The 27054-nt window shown below is 44.8% G+C and overlaps 1 protein-coding gene across 8 annotated transcripts in view; it reads left to right on the top strand.

The window, feature by feature from the left end:
* The window catches only part of USP40 (ubiquitin specific peptidase 40), a 76983-nt gene extending 49990 nt beyond the window's left edge, over positions 1 to 26993 (top strand). For 6 of the 8 annotated variants that reach the window (XM_010948165.3, XM_045511578.2, XM_010948166.3 and 3 more), the window contains 11 exons: positions 1835 to 1871; positions 3625 to 3689; positions 6094 to 6168; positions 7057 to 7183; positions 9037 to 9131; positions 10443 to 10561; positions 13923 to 13988; positions 16322 to 16532; positions 16672 to 16767; positions 20635 to 20726; positions 22032 to 23704. In XM_010948165.3, the coding sequence (XP_010946467.2) occupies positions 1835 to 1871; positions 3625 to 3689; positions 6094 to 6168; positions 7057 to 7183; positions 9037 to 9131; positions 10443 to 10561; positions 13923 to 13988; positions 16322 to 16532; positions 16672 to 16767; positions 20635 to 20726; positions 22032 to 22143 (1095 nt within the window). In that variant the 3' untranslated portion in view covers positions 22144 to 23704. Of the gene's footprint in view, positions 1 to 1834; positions 1872 to 3624; positions 3690 to 6093; positions 6169 to 7056; positions 7230 to 9036; positions 9132 to 10442; positions 10562 to 13922; positions 13989 to 16321; positions 16533 to 16671; positions 16768 to 20634; positions 20727 to 22031; positions 23705 to 24028 lie in introns of those variants that run through there. The other 2 variants (XR_834791.3, XR_006722358.2) reach the window with 2 other exon arrangements.
* Positions 26994 to 27054: the final 61 nt, after the last annotated feature.

Below are 27054 nucleotides of genomic sequence, written 5' to 3'. Positions count from 1 at the left end.
TTATCTGGAATCTAACCACATCCCATTCCCTCCACTGCGTTCACCCTGGTCACCTCTCACCCAGATTATTCCAGCAGCTCCTGACTGATCTTCTTCCTTCCAGCCTTACACCTCCCAGGGTGTGTTCTCACGAAGAAGTTGAGTGATCCTTCAAAGTGTCAGATCAGTCACTGCTGCTCACAGCTGTCCTCTGCTTTCCCATCTCACTCGGTGTAAGAGTGGAGCCCCTGAGTGACCTTGCAACACCCTGTGTGTTCTGGCCCTTTGGTATCTTTTTTTCAAAAACCACTATTACTCACGCTCACTCTGCTTCAGCTAAGTCCTTGGGCCTCCAGTCGGTGCTTCAGACAGGCCTTTACCCTGGCTGTTTTCTCTATCCAGAGTGCAGTTAAGTTGATGCTCAGTTGTTTGTTTGTTTTTCTTGAATAATGGAGGCCTTTAAGACTGCAGTTTTCTTTGAATACAGCTTTGGTCCCATTCCCTGTTTTAATATATTGTGTTCTCATTGTCGTCATTTTCTAAACAATGGTTAATTCTAAAGTCTCTTTTATTTTTAATCACACAAGTAATTGTGGATTTAGTCTTTCTTGTTCAACTTTAGGAGGAACTAAAAATGCCCCTTAGTCACCACCCTGTTCTCGTCCCTTCCCCAGAAGTCACTATTGTCACTGAATGATACAATCTTTTTTTTTTTTTTGAGAGGGGGAGGTAATTAGGTTTATTTAGTTAGTTAGCTATTTAATGGAGGTACTGGGGATTGAACCCAGGACCTTGTGCATGCTAAGCATGTACTACTCTAAGCACTGAGCTATACCCTGCCCAAATGATATAATCTTATCCACATCAGTAGAGTGTATCCTTCCATACCTTTATCATGAATATACCAGTGTATGGGCATGTATGTACAAGTGGAGGTGAAAAGCTTGACTTGTGTGGTTTCTTTTAAATCATAAATGAGATCCTAGGACTTTGTTTCACTTAAAATAGTTTAAAGGTCTTTTAAGACCAGTACATGTAAGTCTGTTTTATCCTTTTAATTGTTTTAAGACCTTCACTAGTTTATTTAAATCTTCCCCTGTTAAGGGATGTCTGTATTGTTTGCCATTTTTCTCTTACTCCAAGCAGTGCAGCCATGATCATCCTTAGTCCTGCTCCCTCCTGCTCTGGTTTAATGTATATCAAATTTTATTGTTTGCCATTTTTCTCTTACTCCAAGCAGTGCAGCCATGATCATCCTTAGTCCTGCTCCCTCCTGCTCTGGTTTAATGTATATCAAATTTTACTTACTCTTTTGCCCTAAATTTACTAAAGAATGTTTTCCCCTCAAGTTGAGTTTTAATGATTATTTTTGTTTCATTTAAACACCAGCTAATCGTCTCATTTATTGCATGGTGCCGTAAGCTCCCAGTGTGCACAGCACTTCCCTCCTGAGTTGATGTGTGACCAGTTGTGTTTCTTGCGTGCTAAAGACTAATCTCCTTTTACAGGAGTCAGAATTTATTATGTACCTTTGAAATCAGCCTAATTACTCATAACTGGTCAAGAGTGCATTGCTAGTCCTCATAAGAAGAAAAGCACACTGCAGACCTGGAAGTGGATGAACAAAGCTTTAAGTCCTGCTTGCAGACACCTGAACCTGTTTTTTTCAGTCTTGAGTTGGTGCCACCTAGCCCTTAGGAAGGAGAGCTTACTTAACCACTTAACCATGTATATCTTTGTCTATTTGAGAATTATTAAACATAATCAGACCAGGTCCAGACTCTAAAAAGGGTGTTTCTCACAATAGTGTAAACTCAGAAACAGGCAGCTAATGAACATAATTTTTTTCTTACAGTGTTTAAAGGTAATGCTGGAGAAATCTGGCCTGTCAGGTAAGTTACAGACCATGATGACACATAACCTGACCCACACCCTTTACTTATGATAAATCATCTATAAACCTCATGAAAACTCACCAAACTTTTTTACCTCCTGGGTTGTCAGTTGCACTTTGCATTGCTATATGTACATAATTCTCCTGGCTCTTGTTCTTTTAGAAAAAAATATGTAGTAGCCTACTACTAAGGGAAGAGACCCTAGAAGGGCCCAACAAATGTACCAAAGAAATAAAATTGACATTTATACCTTCTGGAATGTCCTAGGTCTCTCGCTGATTTTTTTTTAACCTCATTGATTCAGAATTTTTGGGGGTGGGCGGTGGTTGTGAGTTAATTAGGTTGATTGATTGATTGTTACTGGGGACTGAACCCAGGACCTCGTGCACGCTAAGCATGCGCTCTGCCACTGAGCTACACCTTCCCCTGACTCTCATAATGCAGAATTTCAGTGCAATGTGTTTCATGCCAGATTAGGGAACATAGTATGAGTGAAAAAATAAACCCAGGGTATCCCGAGGTGGGTACCCAAGTGGAACCACGGGAAGGGGCACCACGTGGCTTTCCTGAGAGCACTTGTCATTCTCTCCACCCAGGTGACAGCCTGGGGCCCCGTTACCTGGGGGGCCGTTCACTTGCTCAGGTTCCAGGCACTCTTGTAGGAGTTTGCATACCATGTCTCATTTCATTTTGACAGTAGTTCTCCTGTGCAGGGGTCATCACCGTTCCCATTTTACAGATGCTGAGAATGGTTAAACGGCTTACCCAGAGTGACACAGCAAGTAGCTAGAGCCCCCGATTGCAGAACTCTGACTTCTCCCTGCTATGCTGTGCTATGATGTAATGGTGTCCACTTTTAACTTCCTGGTAGTGTTGGGTTTTTAAAACATACTTAGATTAAGTTACATATTGATATAACTCTTACTGTATTTAAAACTAGAACTAATGACAAAAGAGGGTCTGCAGAGAACAGTTTCGGGATTCAAAACCCATGATCTGTACAGGATAAATATGAGATCTCTGTTTATTCCCTTGGCTTCAGCTTCTTTTGGTGGGTGGGGGAGTTGACTGTTTATAAAATATTGCTGATTTTTTAATAACCAGGATTTCCAACTTGTACTCTACTCAGTTCCCTCTCCTCAAAAAAAATTCTCTTCCCATTTTGTCACTGTAGCAAGCATGCTGAAAAACAGAAGTCTAAGTATAAAGTCTAGTTAACACTTACAAATGTTCATTTATACCAACTTGATTAAATGCTATACCAAAAGCACAGTTTTATTTTTAGATTAACTGCTGATTGGATAGGAACAGTTTTATTATTCACATTATCAGTCGCTGAGCAATGTTAGCACATATCTTCAGCCAAGACAGTGAAATAAAGCTCAATGTCATGATTTTAGAAGGGATTCTGAATTTACGTACATACATACATCTGTCTGTGCTCCCATGTGATGTGGACATGCGTGTGCACAGGTAAGTAGGAAAGATACAAGTAGATACTGCATAGTAGTAGCAAGGGTTATTTTCATTTACAGGTGTACAGTTCTTGGTGGAATAGAAAATTAACCAAATTGAGGCAACAACTTAATTTTTTTCATGCCCTGGAAGACATAATTTACTTTAAAAGTCAGTTAATAATGATTAGGTCAAATCCCCTTTGATATTCACATATCCAAAAGGGTCATTCTTGACAAGTTCTTAAAACATACTCTTCTGAATTTTTTTCACCCTGATTTGGATTCCTTCCTAGGAGACACATGGCATTTACGAAAAATGGATTGGTGCTATGAAGCTGGGGAGCCTTTATGTGAAGAAGTAAGATTATTTCTGTACACTTCATTTGTAAAAATGCGTTTATTTTGTATTTTCATAAGGATGCCACCCCACTCATGTGAATAAATTCTAGAAAAAGCTTTACTTTTTTTAGGATACAAAAATCTACATGTGGGTCTACTTTCACTTTTTCTTTACTACAGTTTTTCTGTAAAGTCAGAGGGAAAATTTCAGCTTCATCTGTGTTGAGTCCTCTGTTAATAAGAGAGTGTGTCTCTAGGGGTAGTCATTCTTCACTAGGAGGCAGAGAACCACAGAGGACAAGAGGTATTTGAACCAATGGAGGATTTGAAGATGCACTCTGAATTTTAAAACCTGAATTTTTTTTTAATTGAAGTATAATCAGTTGACAGTGTTGTGTTAATTTCTAGTACACAGCGTAGTGATTCAGTAATATACGCCTATATATATATATACCTTTCCATACTCTTTTTCATGATAGGCTATTACAGGGTATTGAATATAGTTAGTTCCCGGTGCTATGCAGTAGGGCCTTGTTGTTTATCTGTTTTATGTATAGTAGTTAGTAGTATATGCAAATCCCAAACTCCCGCTTTGTCCCTCCACCCCCCTGGTAACCATAAGTTTGTTTTATGTCTATAAGTCTATTTCTGTTTTGTAAATAATTTCATTTGTGTCATCTTTTTAGATTCCACATATAAATGATATCATATGGTATTTTTCTTTCTCTTTTTGGCTTACTTCGTTTAGTATGACAGTCTCCAGGTCCATCCATTTCGCTACAGGTGGCATTATTTTATTCTTTTTATGGCTGAGTAGTGTCCATTGTGTGTGTGTGTGTGTGTGTGTGTGTGTACCACAACTTCTTTATTCAGTCATCTGTTGATGGACATTTAGGTTGCTTCCACGTCTTGGCTGTTGTGAATAGTGCTGCTGTGAACATGGAGGTGCATGTATCTTTTCAAGTTAGCATTTGAAACCTAAATATTTTAATCTCAGAGTTTATCTGTAAGTTAATGATGGCAGAATTCGTCTTACCAACCAATCACTTAGGCTCTGATTCAAACTGCATCTCCAAATCCAGCCCAAACTCTAAGGGTAGATTTAGAAACAATGTTATCACAGGATGGTTGAACTCTGGTTAATCTTACTGTTGCTCCAGGTAGCATCAAAGCTCCCAGTCCAGATCCATGGCCTTAGCAGTAGACCCAGAATGGAACTTTGTGAGGAAGCTTAGACAGCTGTGGTCAGCTGCCCTTCCCCCTGTCTTTATCTGCCTGCTTTCTGTTCAGTGAGACACTGGCACTGAACATCAAGGGAGCCTGATTTAAACAGGTATATTGGGGGCCTTCAGTGCAATGCTCTTTGCTGTGTAACAGTCAGGAACCATGCTGAGAGGACTCTCTTGAGTCCTGGCCAGGAATTTGACTGCCTGGAGTAAGAAGTGGGCCTCAAAAAATCTTGAGGACATACAGTTTGGATGTCAGAAGAGTACTATGTCATCAGTTTCCTCATTTTCTTCTCTTATAAATGCCCAAATTGGTATCAAGCATTTCATCCAAAAGCAAACTTACCCTCAGAACTGGCTCCACTTCCCAGACTTGCTGTTTGTCTTTCCCATCTTGACCTTCTTCATCGTGAAGTGTGGCTTACCCTGCTCACCTGATAGCTGTCATATTTGGTCTCAGCCTTCAAAGGCCGTCAGTTTTTCCACTCCTTAACCATTCCTACTGCTGGCCTCCTGGTTCAGCCTCCCCCGCTGTTTGGCCTCTAATGTGAGTTACTACAACCGACTTCCCTGAGCCCCGGTGTTGCCCGCTTCCGTATGTCACATTTGTAGCCCCTAGACTGATCTTTAAAAACCCCCTTCTCAGAAATCGTGAGTGGCTTTTTAAAAATCAGCTGAAAACTCATTTTTTTCTATTCCACATCCCTTTGACCTGTGACCACCTTTGCAGTCCAGTGTTCTTTCCTGTTACTTACTCTCCAGTGGATACCTCCCAGTCTAATTAATCAAGTCTCTTAGCTCTTCCTTCCCCAGAGCAAGTCATACTGGCTCTTGACATAACCTTGACTTTGCCCTGTTTTTCTTTCTTGAGACATTCCTTCTTGTTTCCTGTGACTTTTCAAATCCAGCCCATTTTTTAGGCTTAACTAAAATTTTATCTTCTGTAAATCAGTCTTTCATCATTTCTCATCTCATCCATCTCCCTTCCTTTAATCTTTTGCAGTTCATAATTGTATACTTTTAATAAATTATGATGTACTGTTTTATAGGCTTAGCTTATTCCCTATAGCTTCAGTATCTGCTTCATTATTTATTTACTTATTTCTTGAAAGGGTAATAGAGACATAGGTTTAAAAGAAAAAAGGACTGTTCCTTGCAGAAGTCATAAGTGACAAGAAGGACTTTCTGTATCTCCAGGATGCAACACTGAAAGAGCTTATGATATCTTCTGGAGACGCGTTGCTTTTAACTGAAGGAAAACTTCCTCCTCTGGTAAGATTTTGCTCTGGAATAGACATTTTGTAAATAACAGTTACTATTTTATGATTACAAAGATGATACATTCTCATTGTATGAAAACAGAGAAATACAGCCATAAAGAGAATACTTACCCAAAATCTTACCAATCAGACAGCTACCATATTTTACATCTTTATATATTTTCTTCCTGTAAAATCATCTGTGCACACAATTTTATTTCCTACCTTTTATGTTCAATTTTTTAACCTGGCCATAAAAATCCAAAAACAATCATTGTAGCCAATATATGACTTACCACAGTTTAATTCACCTAGATCCCTGCTTTGGGGAATTTAGCTTGTTGTACATTTTTTATTCTTATAAATAGTACTTAAATATAAATCCTTCTTAGGACAGTTGTAAAGATGAAAGAAACTAACAAGTCAAGAGGTGTGAACTTTTTAAAGATTTGATGCTGTCTATTGCCAAACCCTTTTCCCAAAGAGATGTGCCACGACACAGCCCTGGTTGCAGTCAGTAGGTTCTTTCTTCTCTATAAAATTCCTTCAGAAACGTTCACAAGTGGAAGCTCGTGTAACCGGTGCGCTGTGCTGCGGCTCTTCCCACGGTGCCTGCGAGTATGTGTGTAGTTTTTTCTGTCAGATGCTTTGTTTATACTTTTCATTTACTGTGGTTACTAAGATACAGAACATTAGTCCCAGTCATCCTAAAGACTGATTTTTATTATTTTAAACTTTTGATTGTAAAAACAATAAGTAAGTATAATATATGGCAATTCATACATACATCTTAAGGATAAATAATAAATTCAGGAACATTTTCTGTATCAAGATGTCTCTCTCTGTGGAAGTTCACTTAGTCTGTGCGCGTCACAGCGGTTAGAAATGCCCCGTTCTTCAGGGTTTTCTGAAGGTGCCTGTCTGGTGGTACCAGCCGCGGATCCCCTCGCACCCCTGGAAGAGTCGTCAGGACCAGGCAAGCTGCACCTTTTCTCAGGGCGGGGACTGGAGAGCTGCCTCCACCCAAGGTGAGAGCAGAACAGAACCGCAGCACCCAGCGTGTCATAAAGAAAAGTAAGAGGGCGGCTTCTGCTCTAGAGGCAACTGAACTGTATGCTTTTGAAAATGTAAAGTTGAAAATCAAAACCTATTTATTTCATAGCTCGTGTCATAATCCTAGTTTTGTATAGTGATTTGTAATGTCTTTGGTTTGGCTTTACCTTTCATTTGCTGTCTGTTATTTCCATTATCTTTATGTCAGTATATTAAATTTCTTCACGGGATTTTTAAATATGCTCTCCCAAGCTCCTCATGGCAACATGAATCATAATGGACTAGGCTGGTGAAGCTTCAGTCACTGCGGTGACTTCACTGCAGCCTGAGGGGCGGGTGGCAGGGCTGGGGTCTTTTCTGCCGCCCCCACCCAGGAGCCACTTCGGGAGCGTTCCACGTCACTGACTTCTGAGAGGACACACAGGGTGTAAACATACTGTTTTACTAAGTTTCTTCTCCACGGACAAAACTCAGCACACGCATCATGATGAGCCAGAAGTCACAGGCAGGGAGTTTGGATTGTCACTGTAAAAAGCGGGTTTCCACTTCGTTGTAAAGAAAATATAGAGATAGAGAGAAAGTATCTTTAGTAGGACCAGGTCTTCACATGTTTTCGTTTATTATGCTCATCTAGCTTTTTCAGTGCCTTGATGTATTATGTATTTCTTTTTATCTTTTAAAATTCAGTCCTGAAATTAACATAAATGAGTTAAAGTCATATCTCTTTACTCTTTAAAGTTAGGGTTATATGTGTAGAGCAATTAAAAAAAACCTCATGTTGAATTAGCTATGATGTTGACATTTTTTGTTTGTTTTAGACTTGTTAGCTCTCTCTAAAAATGTCGTGATCGGATAATAATTACAGCTTAAAAAGCAGTATGTGTTTCTCCATGAAAGTTAAGAAAAAAATCTCATTTTTTTTGTTAGTCTTTCTATATCACAACATATGGCAAGTATTTTTATTCCTGAGAATTTCCTGAAAGTGTCTTTCAGGTAGTACCAGCTTATGGTCCTTAAGACCCAAGAAGAACCACTCATGAAGAGAGCTTTCTTACTTAATTTAGTTATAATTAATTTCTTATTATGTATTAGCAGTGTGCTCAGCAGTAAGCAAAGGCATTTAATTAAAGTGAAAATGAAATTACTGATTTCAAATTTAGTTATTAGCTTTTTTATCCAGAGTTTTAGATGAGAGAGCATTTTGTTTTCCCTTTTTTAAAACAAATGTAGAAAGGCCTTCTTATTGTCAAGGATTCTTTCAGTCGGTAAGCATTTATTGGGCATTTGCTGTGTGGCGCCCACCACATTTGGCACTAGAGAGACAAACCAGATGGATGGCCTGTCCTCTCTTGACAATCATATTCTTTAGGGGAGACAGAGTAGGTAAATATATACCTATAGGGAAGACACTTAACACACGCAAATGAGCAGACAGAGTAACATGTTGGACCAAGTGCTGTGAGAGGAAGAAACAGGTAAAATAAAAGGTGAGGGCAGGGCAGGGTGTCCTACCAGCAGAGCCCTCAGAGGAAGGGGAGGGTGCGGGAGAGAACGTTCTAGGCAGACGACACAACAGTAACATTCCCCGCAACATCCCAGTGACAAGACCGTGGTGTCGCACCCACACCCCTCCCTGGCGGCCGCCTGACGGGACACTGCTTCCTCCCTGTGCGGTCACCAGGGAACTGCTCAGAGAACTCAGATTCCCAGTTGCGTGGGTGGAACTGCACTAAAGCTATCTGCAGAATCAAAACATGGCCTGTATTTCAGAAACATGAAATGAATAAGCTTAAAGCTGCTGTCCGACGTCTTGCCCTGTCCTCTGTAGGTGCGCCCAGTGATGGGCACGCAGAAGGTTCCCTCCTCTTCTTGGGAGACGTTGACATCTCCGAAGATGCCGCTTTGGTGGAGCTGAAGTCTCAGGTCAGACCCCTCCTGCAGCACAGCTTAGTGCTGATCGGGCTGCTCCAGTGAGATATTAATATATTCTTCTATTTCCTTTTCCCTCACCTGCAGTCTGTTCTGATAGGGCATGTGTTATATGCCATGTTCGGTGGTGAGTACCCAGCAGGCCACACGCACATTGCTCACACAGCTCCCTGGGTTTGTTTCTGCCGGTTGCCCTGTGGCTTTTGTGTGCCCCACTCCGACAGGCATGCTGTGCTTTCGTTTGAGTATCTCCTCAGTGACTTGCAGCTTATGTTCATTTTGATTTTTTAGGAAAACATCTGTTGGAACATTTGTAAAGCATTCACTTTACTCCTTTATTTACATTGTTTTTGTATCATTGTGATTCATGTGTTAAGTGTTGTTAGTTAAAAGCTGTGATATCAATTGCCCAGGAGGCCAGAATATCAGCTTTATGTTAGGATGTGAAACTAGTTATTGGATTGTTTTCTTGGGTATAACATTCTTAGAGAAAGAGGTTTTCTCCAAATGGAAAGGCTGGATTGAATATAACACACGATGCCTGAGAAGCATCTTACTGTCATTGAACTAAAATGAATATCCCTTCCTTTTAAAGGAAAAAAATTCATATGATACGAATATCCGTCGTTGAAATTTGACTCATCCTGTGCATCCTCAATGTATGAAATAACCTTCCTTAGAAAAGTAAATGGTCTTACTCTCCTGAGAACAAGTGGGAAGAGACTTTTTCCTTATATTGGATTATAAGGTTTCTAGGTTAAAAATGAGTCAGTATCGGCCATTTCATGGATTCACTACAACCTAAATATATGAATACTTACCTGCCCTTACACAGCTAGTGTGGGCCTAGCAGTTGGATCCAAAGATTCTGAGATACTTCAGAATCAAATGTTATTTCCTTGACAAAGTAAACATTGCTGAAGAATTGTATTAGCATTACATTAGCATGGGTGGAAGTTGAAGATGAGTCCCTTGCTTTTATTAGAGTTGCCTCTGCTCTTGTGAGTTAGTCACATAGAAATTAAAGTTTCATTTTCTAAAGCATGATTAAAAAGGAGTCTGGGGCTCAGACTTAGAAACAGAAAACTCATTTACCTCTCAAGCAGCTTTCAGTAGAGAAGACACAGAAATTACTCAGGATTAACTTCATTTAAGAGATATCCCTATGGCTTTTTTTTTTTTTTCTAGATGTTACCATTACTCGAGATACTCTTTCCCTCAGATGCCATTCTGTAGCTCTTCATTTTTTTCCTAAAAGCAATCTGTTTTCAAGAATGCTTTTTCAAATGTCTGTTTCTTTTCTAGGCCATGACCTTGCCCTCCTTCTCAGAGTTTTGCATCCCATCCCCAGCCTTCCTCAGAGCCTGGACCGTGGACAGCAAGCGTCCGGGCAGGCTCTTGCGATTCCACCACCAGCAGCTCAGGTAGGTTTCTCAGTGAGCACTCACCAACAGAAAGCCGTTCCTGGTAACCCCACCGCTGTCAGGTGGACGATGCTTTTTATTGTAAATTGAACTCTGAGACTTCAGTTTTTCATATCAAGTATTAATGTAGCTTCGTGTATTTTTACAGTGGTCCAGAGACTGTGAACAAAATTTTGAGTGTTCTTTTTCTTCCCCAGCTTTATTGAGATGTAATTGACATGTAACACTGTGTAAGTTTAAGGTGTACAAGCTATTGGTTTGACAGACTTACGTGTTGCAAAATGATTACCAACATACTGTTAGCTAATACCTCCATCACATCATATAACCGCCATTTCTTTTTGTGATGAGAATGCTGAAGATCTACACTGTTATTAGCAACTTTCAAGTACATACTACAGTGTTACAAGATGAGTACTTTCTGGGGGTGTAATGTACAGCGTGTTGGTTGTAGTTTCTGACTGGAAGTCTACCCTTTGACCAACATCTCCCCTTTTCAATCACTCCCAGCCCCTGGTAATCACTGTTCTAGTCCCTGCTTCTGTGAGTTCAGCTTTTTTAGGGTCCACGTGTAAGTGCTGTCATACAGTATTTGTCTTGTCATACTTCACATAATGCCCTCAGGATCCACCCGTGTTGTCACTGACGACAAGATGTCCTTCTTTCTTATGACTGAATAATGTTTAACTCTGTGTGTGTGTGTGTGTGTGTGTGTGTGTGTGTGTGTGTGCGCGTGTCTTTATCCACTCATCCATTAACAGACACTTAGGTTTTTCCATGTCTTGCCTATTGTGAATAATTCTGCAGTGAACGTGGGAATGCAGATAATCTCTGAGATCCTGTTTTCATTTCCTTTGGAAATGTACCCAGAAGTGGGACTGCTGGATCATATGGTAGTTCTCTTTTTAATTTTTTAAGGAACCTGCATACTGTTTTTCCATAGTGGCTGAGCCAGTTTACATTTCCACCAATGGTACACAAGAGTTCCCTTTCCTCCGCTTCCTTGCCAGAACTTTTTCTCTTGTCTTTCTGATGGTAAGTGTTCTGACAGGTGTGGATGGTATCTCATTGTAGTTTAGTTTGCAATTCCCTGATACTGCACCATTTCATGTCCCTGTTGGCCATTGGTATGTCTTCTTTAGAAAAATGTCTATTCTCTTACTCTGCCATTTTTTATTCATATTACTTGCTTTTTGCTATTAAGTTGTATGAATTCTTTATCTACTTTGAATATTAACCCCTTATCAGATATTTGACTCACAACTACTTTCTCCTGCATCTTCATTTTGTTGATGGTTTTCTTTGCTGTGCAGAAGCTTTTTAATTTGCTGTAGTCCTACTTGTTTATTTTTGCTTTTATTGCCTTTGCTTTTGGTGTGAAATCTGAAAAATCATTGTTAAGACTGATGTCAAGGAGTTTATTCCCCTATTTCTTTCTAAGAGTTTTACTGTTTCAGGTCTTGCATTCAAGTCTTCTTATCAATTTTAAGTTGATTTTTGCATATGGTATAAGATAAGGGTCCAGTTTCCCCAGCACCATTTATTGAAAAGACTCTTTTCCCCATTGTGTGTTCTTGGCTCCTGAATTTTAACTTAATTGACTGGATATGCATGGGTTTATTTCTGGGCTCTCTGTTGTGTTCCATTGATCTGTGTGTCCGTTTTTATGCCAGTACCATATTGTTTTGATTACTGTAGCTTTATAGCACAGTTTGAAATCAGGGAGCATGATGCTTTCAGCTATGTTCTTTGTTCTTAAGAAAAGGTTGCTTTAGCTATTTGAGGTCTTTTGTGCGTCTCTACAAATTTTAGGACTGGTTTTTCTATTTCTAATTGAAGAATGCCGTTGAAATTTTGATAGGGATTGCACTGAAACTGTAGATCATTTGGGATAGTATGGACAGTTTAACAGTATTCTTCCACTCCATGCACATGGAGTATCTTTCCATTTATTTGTGTCTGAATTTCTTTCATCAATGTCTTGAAATTTTCAGTATGTGGAGTTTTCACCTCCTTGGTTAAATTTATTCCTAAGTATTTTATTCTTTCTGATGCTGTTGTAAATGGGATTGCTTTCTTAATTTCTCTTTCTGGTAATTCACTGTTTGTGTATAAAATGCAACTGATTTTTGTATATTGATTTTGTATCCTGCAACTTTACTGAATTCATTTATTAAGTTTTGACAGTTTTTTGGTGGAATTTTTAGAATTTTTATATATATATATATATATATGTAAATATATAGACTATATGGATATAATAATTATACATAGAATATATAGACATATAGAATTATATGGACATAATTTTATTTCTTCCTTTCCAATTTGGATGCCTTTTATTTCTTTTTCTTACCTAATTGCTCTGACTAGGACTTCCAGTACTGGGTTGAATATGAGAGGTGAGAGTAGGCATCCTAGTCTTATTCCTGATCTTAGAGGAAGAGCTTTCAGCTTTTTACCATTGAGTATATTAGCTGTGGACTTGTCATATATGGCCTTTATTACGTTGAGGTACATTCTCTGTATACCCAGTTTGTTAAGAGTTTTTAACATGAAAGAATGTTGAATTTTCTCAGATGCTTTCTCTATGTCTGTTGAGATGATAATGATTTTTTCCCCTTCATTCTGTTAATGTGGTTGTATCACACCGATTCACTTACAAATGTTGAACCATCTCTGCATCTGTGACATAAATCCCACTTGATCATGGTGTATGAGCCTTTTAATGTACTGTTGAATTTGGTTTTCTAATATTTCTGTGAGGATTTTTATATCTATGTTTATCAGGGATATTGGCCTCTAATTTTCTTTTCTTATAATGTTTTTATCTGGTTTTGATATCAAGGTAATGCTGGCCTCACAAAATTAGTTTAGAAGTATCCCCTCTGTTCTATTTTTTTTTTTTAAAGGGTTTGAAAATAATTGTTATTAATTCTTCTGTTTGGTAGAATTCATCAGTGAAACCATCAGCTTTTCTTTGTTGGGAGGTTTTTGATTACTGACTGAATCAATCTCCTTACTAATAATTGGTCTGTTCAGATTTTCTGTTTCTTCTTGATTCAGTCTTGGTAGGTTTGTTTCTAGGAATTTATCCATTTCTTCTAGGTTGTACAGTTTTTATTGGTGTATGATTGTTCATGGTACTTTCTTAAATTTTGAGTATCTTACACAGGGTAATATTTTCCTTAAGAAGAATACTTTAAAAAAAAAGAACAAATAAAACCCCTTTTATGTAAAAAAAAAAACAAAAAACACTTTTTATGTTAAAAAAAAAACTTACAATTGGTAAAAAAAAAAAAAACTTAAAAAAAATTAAGTGATATGTCATTCAGCATTATTTTGTTTCATTTGTTATCAGGGAATATAAATTGGGAAGGAGAACTGAGATCTGCTTAGAGCCCCTTCAGAAAGAAGAAAACCTGGGGTAAGACGGCCTGCCACACACACGTCTGGTCACAGTGGACAGTGTCTTTAAAAATGTAACGGCTTAATAGTAAAGTGGTTTTTTTTCACTGCTTCTAAGTAGTCTGGCAACTTAAAACAGATAATGTTCTAGAAATGTGTTTATATGTCTGGTGTCGAGCTCTTAGAACTCATTTTTCCATAAAAACAGTGAGAATTAATTTTTCAGTAAGCCTCAAATGCATATTGAACCCATGATGATCTTAAAGTGTAACCAAGACACTCATCCCCACTCTTGTCAGTGCAGAGTCTGTTGTCAAACTGATCAACAGGAGCGCCTGCCACCACGCCCCCGGGTCCTCCTTTTTCATCCTGACATCACCTGACATCTTATACGCTTGCTGAATTAGCACTTACTCTGCCTCCTGCTACTGGAATGTAAGCTTTGTGAGAGCAAGCACTTGTTTTTTGGTCACTGCTGGATCCCCAGTACCTAGGACAGTGCCTTTGTCATCATCAGGAATGACTCGTTGAACAAAGAAGCACCCAAAGTTGTCCACAATCAAACCTTCCTATTTTTTTTCATTTATAGGACGGTCTTTTATAAGATGCTTTTGCAGTATCACCAAATATTAAGATTCCTTCTATCCTATGTGGCATGATTATTCTTGCTGCCAGCCTGTTGTGTAATGACCTTCATTTAACCACACTGATTCATGAAAAGGGCTTCTCAGTGCAAATTGTATTACAGGAATAGTTTCCTGGAGGGGATTTTCTGGATCAAATGGTATAGACGTTTTAAACCTCTTAAAAATAAATTGTCAAATTCCTTTCCGGGTAGGTGATACCAATTTATGTTCCCACAGGCAGGGTTTCTGAGTGTGTATTTTGCCTCACTCTCAGACCATCATTCAGTGTTGTCATTGTTTAAATATTCACTGAGTTGATAAATGAAAAATGGTTGTTTTGTCTCATTTGCTTCAGTACTTTGATTACTAGTAAGAGTGGGCATTTTTTTTTTACAGGCTTGTAAGTCATTTGTATTTTGTGAGTGTGTGAATTATTTCATATATTTTGCCTCTTTTTAATGGGATCTTCGAAAAAAGTTAACTTGTGTGAGCTCTACAGTGTAGGAGATACATATGTATATATATGTTACATAATATCAATTGAGCGTTTGTTGTATTTGTCATGAACAGTGTCCTTTGGAAGACCACGCTGTGCACTTAGTTAGGCCCTCTTCTGTCTCTGACCGACCTCCATAGCGCTCTTGTCCCCCCTCAGTGAAGACTCTGGCTCCTCACTGTCGCCTTCACTGCAGCCTGTCAACTCCTTGGCAGCTCCCTCATCTGCACGGACCACCCTTTTGTATGTTCTGGCCTCACTCTGCTCAGCTCCGGACCCTCAGCTCCTCTCACTGACCCAGCAACACCGACACCTGACAGTCTCCGAGGTTCACTCCCACAAATCCCTTCTTGACCACAGTCCCCCTTTCAACCCAGTCTCCTAATTCACTGGGCCTTCACTCTCCCTGTATTGTCTGTTTCCTCCAGTTGCATCACCCTTTCTTTTGATAAAAAACACCAATATAATAGAAATAGAGCGTTAAAATCACTCATCTGACCATCCTTAGAAACAAAATTTTCATTTCTCCTCCCTCTACCTTCCAGTTCTTATCTGTAGTCTGTTTCATGTCATATCTGTAACAGTCTCCATCCATCGCGATTTCTTCCCCACCTTCCTGAATGTTTCTCTTCTTCCTCTTCCTCCAAGAACCTCTTATCTGAGCTCTTCTCCTGCAAAGGCCTCCTTTGCTCCTGCAGCTCCTTCCATTCTCTCTCTCTTCCCAGCTCTAAGCTCTCAAATTCTTTTCCCTGGCTACTCAGTAACTCAGATTTTTAGCACCTAAAATAGCTTTTTTCCTGCCAGCTTCACAGCTTCTGGTTCTGAAATCAGCATGTCTGGGGGAGTCGCTGTGGCAGGGTACCTGATCAGGCTGACCCACTTCCCTTTCCCCGCCGCAGGGCGGCCCTGCTGACTCTTCAGCCCTGCCTCCGATCCTCTTCCTTCCACGCCCCACTGAGAAACTTCGTACATCTTCAGCCTTGCCTGCTGCTCCCCGGGGACCTCTGCCGTGAACTCAGAATGGGAGCTCACCTCCATTCTGGGTCAGGATTGAAGGAACTCAAAGTAAAGGTTTACCACCAGCTAGCATTCAACAGGGTGTAGGGAAAATCTCTCCTTATAAAAACTGGAAGAATCGCAGAGGGGAAGCTTTTGCCCATCACCCTGCCATATTTATTGCATATCTCCCATTTTGTTTTAAATCTGACTTTCAACTGTTTTCTGGTGCAGCCCCCAGGACATGCTGCTGAGGACACAGATGCGCCTCCCTGGCAAGAGGGCATACACCCTGCCCATGGACATGGTGTGGGACACTGCCCGAGGCTCAACAGCTGGCTCCCTGAGGCAGCGAGTGGCTGACTTCTATTCTCTCCCTGTGGAGAAGACTGAAATTGCCAAATACTTCCCTGAAAAGTTTGAGTGGCTTCCAGTATCCAGCTGGGTAAAGTTGTGGGGCTGTGTCACAGAAACTGGGCCTTACTGGTATAGTGAGTGGGTTAACTACAGGTTTTCACAGATAGGGAATTAAGTAAGAATTTGAGGCTGAGTTTTCTTGATTTAGATGTTTGATTTTTCTGTAGAATCAGCAAATTACCAAGAGGAAAAAGAAGAAAAAGCAAGATAATTTGCAGGGGGCGCCTTATTACTTGAAAGATGGCGATACTATTGGTGTTAAGGTAAGTTTTTAACAGCAAATTTACCACTTTGACAACACACCAGGATCAATTAATTTTATAGAGAAGTTTTATTACATCTTCAAGGCATAGATAATCTCATTTTATATAAAATGAGAAAAAAGAGGGAAGGCCAGACAGTTCATTTTATGAGACCAATAGAACCTCAATACCAGAATCTTAATTTTGAGTCTGACTTGAATGAAAAATGCTTTTGAATGAAATTGCTTTAGAAGCTTTATCACTAAGTGTGTTGCTGAAGGTTTTGAGTAGGGACCTGCATGTGTGTTGCTGAAGGTTTTGAACAGGCACCTGTATGAGTTAAGGTGTCTCCTTCCATTCCTAATTTGCTGTATGTTCTTTTTTTTTAATCATGAATGAGCACTGGGTTTTTAATACTAAATTTTATTTTATGTTTTTTCTGCATCTGTTCAAATTAGCTATTTGGTTTTCTTCTTCAACGTAGTAATGTAGCATTATTACATAAATGTATTCTTAACACTGAACCATCCTTGCATTCCTTGGACAAACCTATTTTATTATCATACAGTAATATTTTTTGTATTAAGGGTTAAAATTTAATCATTGATTTAATTTCTATTTAAAAAATAATTTAAAATTAATTTAAGAATAATTTATTGATATTAAATCATTGATTTATTTATTATTATATTATTTAATTATTTTATTTTGGCAGAGAGGGGGTAATTAGATTTATTCATTTTTAGAGGAGCTGCTGAGGATTGAACCCAGGACCTCGTGCATACTAAGCATGCACTCTACCACTTGAGCTATATTCTCCCCCCTAAATTATTGATTTATCAATAATTCTTGATTTAAGAATTTTTAACAGTAAGGAATAAGCATTCCCCCTTAATCACCACTTCACATTATACTAAAGAATGTGACCAATGTAACATGAACTTCCACCCTCCAAGATAAGTACATAAACAGAAATTCAAAAACAAGTCAAAGTCCAAAAGGAAACTATAACTGCTCTTATATGCAGTTTTTCTGTGAAGGAGATTCAGAGTCTGTACAGCTAAGCCATTAGCTCTGTTGAGAGAGTTCAAAAGGTTCTAAGATCAGTGTACATAAAAGTACAAGGTACCTGGGAATACGTCAATGAGAAGATGTCTAAGACTTTTCTCGAGAGTGTTATAAAAACATGGTGGCATTGAAGCTTCAGGGAGCTGTAGAGCTGCGTCGTGTCTTAGAAGGGAAGCCTTGGACTGTGAAGACAGCAGTCTTCCCCACATCTGTAAATTCAGTGTTATCCCAGTGAAAAATCACATAGATTAGACTAAAGAGAATAAGTTGTGTGGAAGAGCAAAGGGCCAGAGAGCTAAGGTATTTTTCAAGGATAAGATCAGGGTATTGACTTACCAAGAATTAAGGCTTATTGCACAGCTGTGGTGACCGGGTGGCTTTGGGGCAGGGGAAGACTGAAATAGAGCTCCAGAACGGAACCACACATGAAAGGAAACTCAACAGGTATATGAGGCAGCATTAAAAATGGATTATTCAGTAAATGATGCTGGGAGAATTGGTTGTCCATACAGGAAAAATTATAGTGATAATTCTGATTTCATGTTCATAAAGAGGGTCTCCAAATTTATGTAAGCTTCAGGCCCCATAAAATCTGTATCCACCTCTGCTCACATCTACATATATGAAGACTTAAATGTGAAAAGCAGTGATTTTCAACCTTTAGAAGAAAAACTTTAAGACTTAGGTTAAGAAGGATTTCTTAAAATAAGAAACAAAAAGCATATCCATAAAGAAAAAAACCAGTAAATTTGAGTATGCTGACCCTTGAATGACACGAGTTTGAACTGTATACATGGGAGGAAGTACACGTGGTATGACACCATGGGCAGCTGGCTGAGTCCACAGATGTGGAAGCTCAGATACAGAGGGCAGACTCTGGGACGCGAGTGTCCGAGGATTTTGGTGTCCGTGGCAGGTCCAGGAACCGATCCCCTGTGGGTACTGAGGGATGACTGTACATTAAAAGTAAAAATTTCCGTTCATCAAAGGAAGCTATACAAAGTGAAAAGACAGGCCACCAATAGGAAAAGATACATGCAGGGATACAGCCAACAAGGATTATTACCCAAAACATGTAAAGTCCTTCTACAGATCAGTTATAGAAAGATAGTCTTTGCCCATCTCTCCCTGACTGGGTAGCACCTGGCAGTTCTCAGAAAACTAAGTAACAAGCAGATGAAAAGATAGCTTCCCAGTAACCAGGGAACCCGGAGATGGAGCAGTGAGCTGCTGTCCCGGCCAGACTCTCAAGCCCCGGGTGGCACCAGGAGTGCCGACCAGCACGAGGGCTCTGGAGGGCAGCGGGCCAGAGTTAGCGCAGGTGCCCGTACGACGCATCCGCGTGATTCCTCCCTAGGCACGAGCCCCAGGGACTGCCGTGTGTGGGGAGATGTACGGAAACATGCACTTCATGAAGTGCTATTTGTAACCGCATAAATCGGAAAGGACTTAAATGTCAGACAGGGACTAGATAAAATGGGGAAAGAAAGTACCAATACGGTGGTGTAGAGCACAGCAGTTTTAAAATGAAGAAGCCAGAGCTACAGTGTCAACATGAACATGCATCCAAGTACTTGGATGTTGTTCTGTGTTGAAAAAGAAACACAGAATGACCATTTCTAGGAAGTAGAAAAGCGTGTAAAATGCTGAGGGCCGTGTTCCTGTGTCGCCATCAAGTAGAGACGAAGAAGGAACAAAGCCCTCCCCTCCATGGACTGCTTACCTGGGGCCGGGGGGAGAGCCAGAAACAGAACCTGCGTTTTTACCTTGAAAAATAAAGCAAATATGGTAAAAGATTAATACTGTTAATATGTAACTTTCAGTGAGCATTTTACATTCGCCAAACACCATCCATGTATATACATTTAACTCTGTTTTCCCTCATGAAAACCATGGCAGGTCAATGCCATCTGAGCTGAGGAGAGGGAGGCGCGGGGATGATGTGACTGGCGTGTCCGTGGACGGAGCCACTGTGCCCACCACCTGCGTGAGAACACGGGTGTCTGTCCCATGGTCTCCACGTTTCTCTGATTTTGTCATGTTTCACAGTTTTAAAAAGCACATCATACACAACATACTGAAATAAATATAATATTTATCATGCATCATCATTGGAGCAGTGGTGATGTGGCACTTTTCTTACCTGAGAGTGGAGAGAGAGCAGGACCTCCTGCAGCTCCAGCGCTGACTCCCAAACCCGCACGGGGCCATTCCTAACACGGGTCCCGCAAGCCTCAGAAGCCTTTCTGCGACCTACGTTTTCCTTGAGTTGTTTCCTCACGGTTAACGTCCTGATGAGTTAACACTGAGCCGCGAGGGGAGCGGCCGGGGTTGATGGTGAATCGCATCCTCTCTGATGGCAGGTCCGGGGGAGGCGCAGGCCTGGTCCCTCGGGAGAGCAGAGCCAGCGCCCTTTGTCTGTGCAGCCCCGGGGGGAAGCTGCAGGGAAGCGCCCGGCGCAGCCGGGAGATGCGGCTGCAAGTGGCGGTGGAGCACACGGCTGTGTTCCCAGCCGGGCAGGGTCCAACGGGCCCGGCTGCGGAAGGCCTGCCTGCGTCCTCGCCTCCCTGCAGGGCCCCTTTGCTCGCTTGCTCAGTGGCAGGTCTGTGGTCCCAAGGCAGAGATCAGACGCCTAAAACATAACTTCTCTTAAGCTCTTCCTGCCACTCAGTTTGTTTTTCATCAAACACTAGAATGTCTCCTATCCGTTGTTCTAACTTATGTAAATTTCTGTTATCTTAGGTAATTTTTTACATACATCTTTTTAAAATCTAGGCTAAAAAGATGTCTGAAAACATTGCTCATTATTTTGAAATGCAGAATCTCCTGGTTGAAGACGATGATGATTTCAGCACAGTCAGAGATGACATTGCAAGAGAAAAGCAGAAACAGCTCGCTCTTGGGAAGAAGAGGTACGTTGGGGTCCTCGCCCACGTGACAGTCCACCCAGCCTCCAGGAGCCCCTCCTCACTCACTCAGCGCCTGGCCCTGCGGACAGGACTCCCCTCTGCTGCCCGCTGTTGTCTTCCCAGGATCTCCCCATCTGCTCCTGGAGGGCTCCCTGGGCCCCTCCCCGAGCTCCAGTCTGTTCTCACCTCCTCGGGGACCCTGATCCTTCACTCCTCCATTTCCCACGCTCAGCCCCCACCATAGTCTGGTCTTTTCCTTCAGACACCAACCCCCACTTCAGGTCCCATGCAGCTCCTGCTGTCACTTCCCATCACTCCGCCTCCATTCTCTCCCAGCAGTCAGCCAAGTCGCCAGTCCAGTGACTCTGTCCCTCAGCCCGCTGAGCCTACCCCCCATCCCCCAGCCTCCGTCCCAGGCAGCTTCTGGTTAGGATCCTCTTTCCTCACTCTGTCACTTGGCCTTGGGTGGGCTTACTCCTTCCTCTTCTGTACACCGTCCCCCTCCCCGGCCTGCAGGCCACATACACCTAGCAGAATGTTCTGGAACATTCTACCAATACTGATACTTCAGACTCTGCATGCTGGACCTGACTCCCACCACTGCAGTCCCTGTTGTCATCCCGACATAGGCTACACGGGGGCGTTGTGGTCGTCCTTAGCTGCTCCCACCTCCATCCCTGAAGTCTTGCATCCTAAGCCGGTCTTGCCCTGTTCTCACTTCTTCTGGCCTGGTGGACTTTCTTTTCTTACCCAGGTTACCGCAGTAGCCTTCCCTGCTCACCTCTGACCTGTAACCTTCCTCTCCTCCCGCCTGTGTATCTCAGGTGCCGACGTGGCGTGCGCTGGGTGACAGCAGCACGCGGACGTGCCCTCTGCCACCGGGGGCGCCTGGCGTGTGGGACGAGGAAGAGGGCCGGGGCGGGGGGGCGTCACCCGGTGTGTGCGCGTGTAACAGTTTTGACTGGAGCTGGATGTTAGACATGAGCGTCTGTGAACGTTATACTCTGATTCGGAAACAGGAAAGATTGCTCCGCCATGAGACATTGTTGCTCAGCCGATCAGAAAAGCACCCCCGTGTGACCCGCAGTGCGGGGCAGCCAGGGGAGTCCACCGTGGGGAGGGAGGACGTGAGGCCCCAGGGGGCAGCGTGGAAATAACCTGTCTTGATTGCAGACATGCATCTCTGTGGCCTGTTCTGACTTGACCCCTAAAGGTTGGAATGAACTTGGGAGTCACTCCAGACTCCTCGACCAGGCGGGCCCCAGTGTCTGGGATGCAAGTCTGTGACGGCCTCTGTGTCTCCTGCAGCCAGGAAGCCCTGCATGTGCAGAGCAGCGACGTCGCCTCCGGCGCAGAGACGCCTGCCCGGCCCCGGGGACCAGAAGCTTCCCTCTCCATCCACGTTGGGAGTTTCAGATAGCAGCGGGGCCCGGGAGCGGGCCTGTTGGTGCCTGCCTCGTGCGGACACGGACTTCACACCTCTGCCTTGTCACGAGCACAGGGGCGTTTCGTCTCAGGCCAGGCAAGTACACTTGTCACCCAGCCCTGTGGCACATCCCCCGCGGCCAGCCCTGGCCTGGCCATTCCTCACAGGTGCCAGCCCGACCCCCATCTCTGTAAGAAAATGGACTAGCTTTGTATTAATTGCAGGCGCGGGCAGAATGGCACTGCTGACCTCTGACCAGCCTGCCCTTTAATATACATGTGTCCCACTCTCTTTTTCTTTCTTATGCTGTTCAGGTGACTTTTTCCGTCTCTGACCAAAATCTGACAACTCAGCTCACGCCGTGGGCCGGCCAGGCTTACGGTGTGACATAAGCGGGAGTCTGGGTCCCCAGGGTGCACGTTTCTTTCCCCTTTGGTCTGAGTTAACTGTGATTCTAAGCATTGGCTCTGTTTCCGGGATGAGGAGACCGGCGGGGCACCTCTGAAGTCAGTACCTGCTGCCGGCGAGGACGCCGGGCGTGGCGGCAGCTCCGAGGCCCTGCCCAAGCCGCGCTGTCTGAGCGGACCGTCCCTGCGGCGGCCCCCACTCGCGGGGCCTGCCCTGTCCCGGAGCCTGACGGGGAGGCAGCGGTCACGGCAGGCCAGCGGGTTGGGCTCGGGGCTGGTCCTGGGTAGTCTTGATTAAAATGGGAGAAGAGATGTGAACTAAGGTTCTCTTAATCAGCATGGCCCGCTACCAAATTTAAAAGTTGTAACTGGTATTTATGACAAACACAGCATCTGTGTTACGGGGTTGATGGGTTCAGGACACTGGGGCGATTCACTTTCCCAACCACCTGACTCAGTCAGTCGAAAGCAGGATTCCGGACAAGATACAGTAAGTTCTTCACTTCCTCGCACCTCAGACGAGACGCTGCAGCCACGTTCTTGCTGAGTACCGTTAGCACCTTGGTGTGACACGGTTTCTCAACCGCCTTTTATCACTGATACTAAAAGAGCACTTAAATGTTAAGAGATTGAAAGAAAATGACCAATGTGGACTGGTGTCTCCTCCTGCACCGCCGGCTGGGGGACAGAGTGCCTGTCGTCACACCACACTGCCCTCCACAGTGGGACCCCAGGTGGAGTGAGCAGCCAGCCTTTCCCTCTGTCCTCACTCCGGCGTCAGAACCACGCCCACACACTTCCATCCCCGTGTGCTCGGCTGAGACGGCTGGCTAGGACGTCGTGTACTCACTTGTACTGAAGCAGTTGTGTTGCAAGGAGTTGGCCTTTGGCGAGTGCTGCCAAATCTCCAACACTAAGTCCCCCTCCTGGGACGCGGGGGACGGGGACTGGCTCAGGGGGGCTGGTGGCTGCCGAGGCCGGGCCATGGGCACTGCGACTGACGTGGCTGGAGGCCAACCCTCGGGTGGTCCCCCTTGGCCGGAGTCCCCCTCCCTCCCTCCCTCCTTCCTTCAAATTCAGGGATGGAGTGGGCGGCGGGGGAGAGCTGTAAGATTTTGTTAAAGAAAAAATAAACTGCTGGTTTTGTAGCCTCCCATCTCTGTGCGCTGACGGCTTCACGTTCTCCTGGCCTTTTTGGCCAAGAGAACTTCAGGTGCTAAATCGCCGAGGGTTATATTTAGAAATACGGCGTCAGTGCTGCCTCGGGGGTAACAGGTGTGCTTGGGTTTGATCAGTTCAGACTCATGGGAACAGCCGTATTTGGAGACACTGGAGGTGGCCCGCTTCTCCTTTCCTGCTGGCAGCACTGCCTGTGTTGCAGAAAACACATTTATTCAGCTGTGACGTTTTTCTGGCAGAAAGGGAAAGTGGGGGCCATAATTCCCCGATAATCCAAAATTATGGCTTCACAGATGTCGGATTCCCCCTGGAACAGACTGAGCTGTAAATGACCAAGTCCTGGGGCCCTCAGCCCGTCTGGACGGGAAACGCGGCAGCTGCTCCGTCACCCTGTCCCCAGTCGCACCTGGCAGTGAGACATGACGAAGCGCCGTGGGTGTGTGCATTCTGGAAAGCCACTGCACTTCAGAGACTTCACAAGCGAAAGGAAGAGACGTCTCCAGCTCCCTCCAGTGGCCCGTTTCCCTTTGTGAGCCTGCCTGGCCCTGCGGCCTCCTGTCCCCCACAAGCTTCTGCCCCGGGGCTACAATGCCACCACCAGCACCTCCTTCCAGGTGCCTGTACAAGCCCTGGGCCCCCTCACCCCTCAAAGCGGTGGACTCTGCACCGAGGTCAGAGCTGCCCATCAGGCCTGCTCTCCTGCCCCCCCCGGGGGAGTGGGAGCCGCTCCACCACCCACAGCGCGGCCACTCGTGCCTCCCCAGGGACGGCCCTCCAGTCCCACCCCAGTCTCTCCTGCTCTCTAGTCTGGGGTCACCTCCATGTTGGGTATCTCAGGATTCAGCAACCAGCCGTGACAAACGGTAATCTGACCCAGCACCAGTGTGCCGAGGGTGGGCACCGCGATAGAACGTCTCTTCTGGAAGACAGAAGGCAAACCCCAGGCAGTCCGGCCCCCACGGTCACGGGCCTTGCACCACGTCCTCGCCCGGGGCCTGCTCTCTGGGGATCCTGCCCGTCCCCCTGGCAGTGGAAGGACATCCCTCTGCGGTGGCCGCACTGGGGCACTTTCCCCGAGTGCCCGTCCTGGGGACCTGGGGCCTCGGGGGCCGAGTGACCACTGGCTTTTTTCTGCCTGGTGGGGTCTGGCTGGCTTCCCTGTTGCCTGGGATGCCCAGGGGGCTTGCATGTGGCCTGTGAGTGAGAAAGCCTTCCGCTCCCCAGCCCGCTGCTTTTCCCTGCTTGTGCTTGTGACCGAAACTGCAAAGGCCAAGCCCTGGCTCCTGCCAGGACCGACACTGTTCGGAGGCCAGTGCCCGGGCTGGGCTGGGCTGTGCGGCTGGAGGTTCCCCCCTGCCCCCCTGTCCTGGCCACCGCGGGCTCAGACCCGCCCCACAGGTGCGCCGGGCGGCTCCGAAGTCCCCTCCGCGCGGTTCCCAGCGTCGCTTTGGCCTCACACCTGCAGAGCGCGGGTAACTCGTGTCTCTGTGTGCTTTTGCCTTTCCAAGGGCTGTGAGGTCTTTGCCCAATTCTACCCTCGGGAGAGACGAGTACTTGTTCTGGAAGGACAGTGACAGGAATCAGTTTCAACTCTGAGACAGAACAGGACACCTGCAGTGCCCACTCACGTCAGAGAAGCGGAGACGCGGCGAGTCGGGGAGCAGCTCTGGCTGCTGGCGCTTCGGCCGTCGCGTCCACGCTCCAGGGCAGCAGCAGGAGGAGCTGAGGGAAAGGCACATTCTCATATTTTTAAGGAAACTTTCTGGAAATTTCAGGCAATATTTCTCTCAGTCTTGTGACTAAGGCTGACTGCAGAGGAGGCTGGGGAAAGCGGCCACGTTAGCAGAGGCCCCTCTGGGCCCGTGGCTTCCCGGGACGATGCAGGTTCTGTTGGGGGCGGGGGGAGGGAGGACCGTGCGGGCCTCAGTCGCGGCCTCGGGGACGCCCAGAGAGGCTGAGTCCCAGTGACACAACACAGGGCGACGTGAGGCCTGGGCGCAGAGCTGAAAGGCACCCGAAAAGCTCAGGAGTCATTTTTCAATACAATATTTTTAGATATCAAAATTAATGCAGAAAAATCCACGATGAACAAAATACCAAAACTTTAAATAAAGGCAGGGTCAACACAAGTCAGGGGCCATGCAGGCCAAGATACTCGCTTTAGAAAACAAACATCTTCTAAAGTCCCTTCCACGTCCTGCGGCCAGGCGCACGGCCACCGCCGGCCAGCTCCGTCCTGAGGAAACTGAGTTGGGGTCAGAAGGAAGAAGGAACAACATGAATAAAAGTGCTTCCTTTCATGGAGGATTGCAGGAAGAAGGGGAGGACGGGGTGCAGCGGTCACATGCGTGTCTCGGTTTCCCTTCTCCAGCCCCCAGACCCTCTCCAAGTCCTCCTCAGTCGTCAGGCAGTGTACACACTGAGCTGAGCCATGAAGGGGCCAGAATTCAAGGAGGGGCTGGAAGGCCCTGGGGCCAAGGCGAGAGGGTCACCAGGAACACCCCCTGGTTACAGCTGCCAGCCTCCAGGTGCACGGTCAGCACCCCAGCCAGCAGGCAGGGCCACGCTGGCAGAGGGGCCGCTGCTGACCAGCCGGTGCCGAGGGACAGCTCACAGCAAGAGGGCTCCCTCCCTCCCATCTCCCCTCAGACCCACGTGCCTCCCTCCTTCCAAAGACCTGGAGAGCATCTGAAGGGGAAAGCAGGACCAGGCGGGCGTTAACTGAGGGACTTCTTCCCTGCGGGGACCTTAAACCCCGAGGCACCCTCCAGCAGAGACCGCTGGCTGGTGAGCGCAAGTCATGGCCCCTTCGTCCTCGGCAATGGCCGCACTGCATTTGCCAGCCTCCTTTGCAGCCAGGTGCAGCCAGGTCCCCCAGGTTTCCATTTCCACAGCGCTGCTTGCAGGCTGGCTCAGGAAACCCCAGTGCGCCGCTCCTCCCTCCCCCAACCCCAGCAGGAAGGCGATGACCCGACCAGCCGTCACCAAGATCCCCAAGTGACCACTTGGAGGGGCTGCAGCCTGGGTCCCTGAGGCCTGAAACACACCTGCCCGCTCCTGTTCTGGAAACGAAAACACTTGGTTCTGTTAGAGTCATTGCATTTGGCGGTTTACTTGTTGAAGCAGCTTAGCCTACCCTAACTTGAAAATTTATGTTACTAGATCAGATCAGATTTAAACTGGACATAGCACTTAACTTGTTTTCTGGTGGATGAATTCTTAACAAGAAACTGCATTAAATCCTGCAATCACATCGCACTTGAATCCTCCCTCCGCTCCTCTGGGCTGTGACCTGGCCGCCCCCACCCCCAGTTGCCAC

This window comes from Camelus bactrianus, chromosome 5, assembly GCF_048773025.1.
Source record: "Camelus bactrianus isolate YW-2024 breed Bactrian camel chromosome 5, ASM4877302v1, whole genome shotgun sequence".
NCBI lineage: Eukaryota > Metazoa > Chordata > Mammalia > Artiodactyla > Camelidae > Camelus > Camelus bactrianus.
The sequence above is the reverse complement of the archived record's forward strand: the minus strand, read 5'-3'. Positions and strand labels throughout refer to the sequence as shown.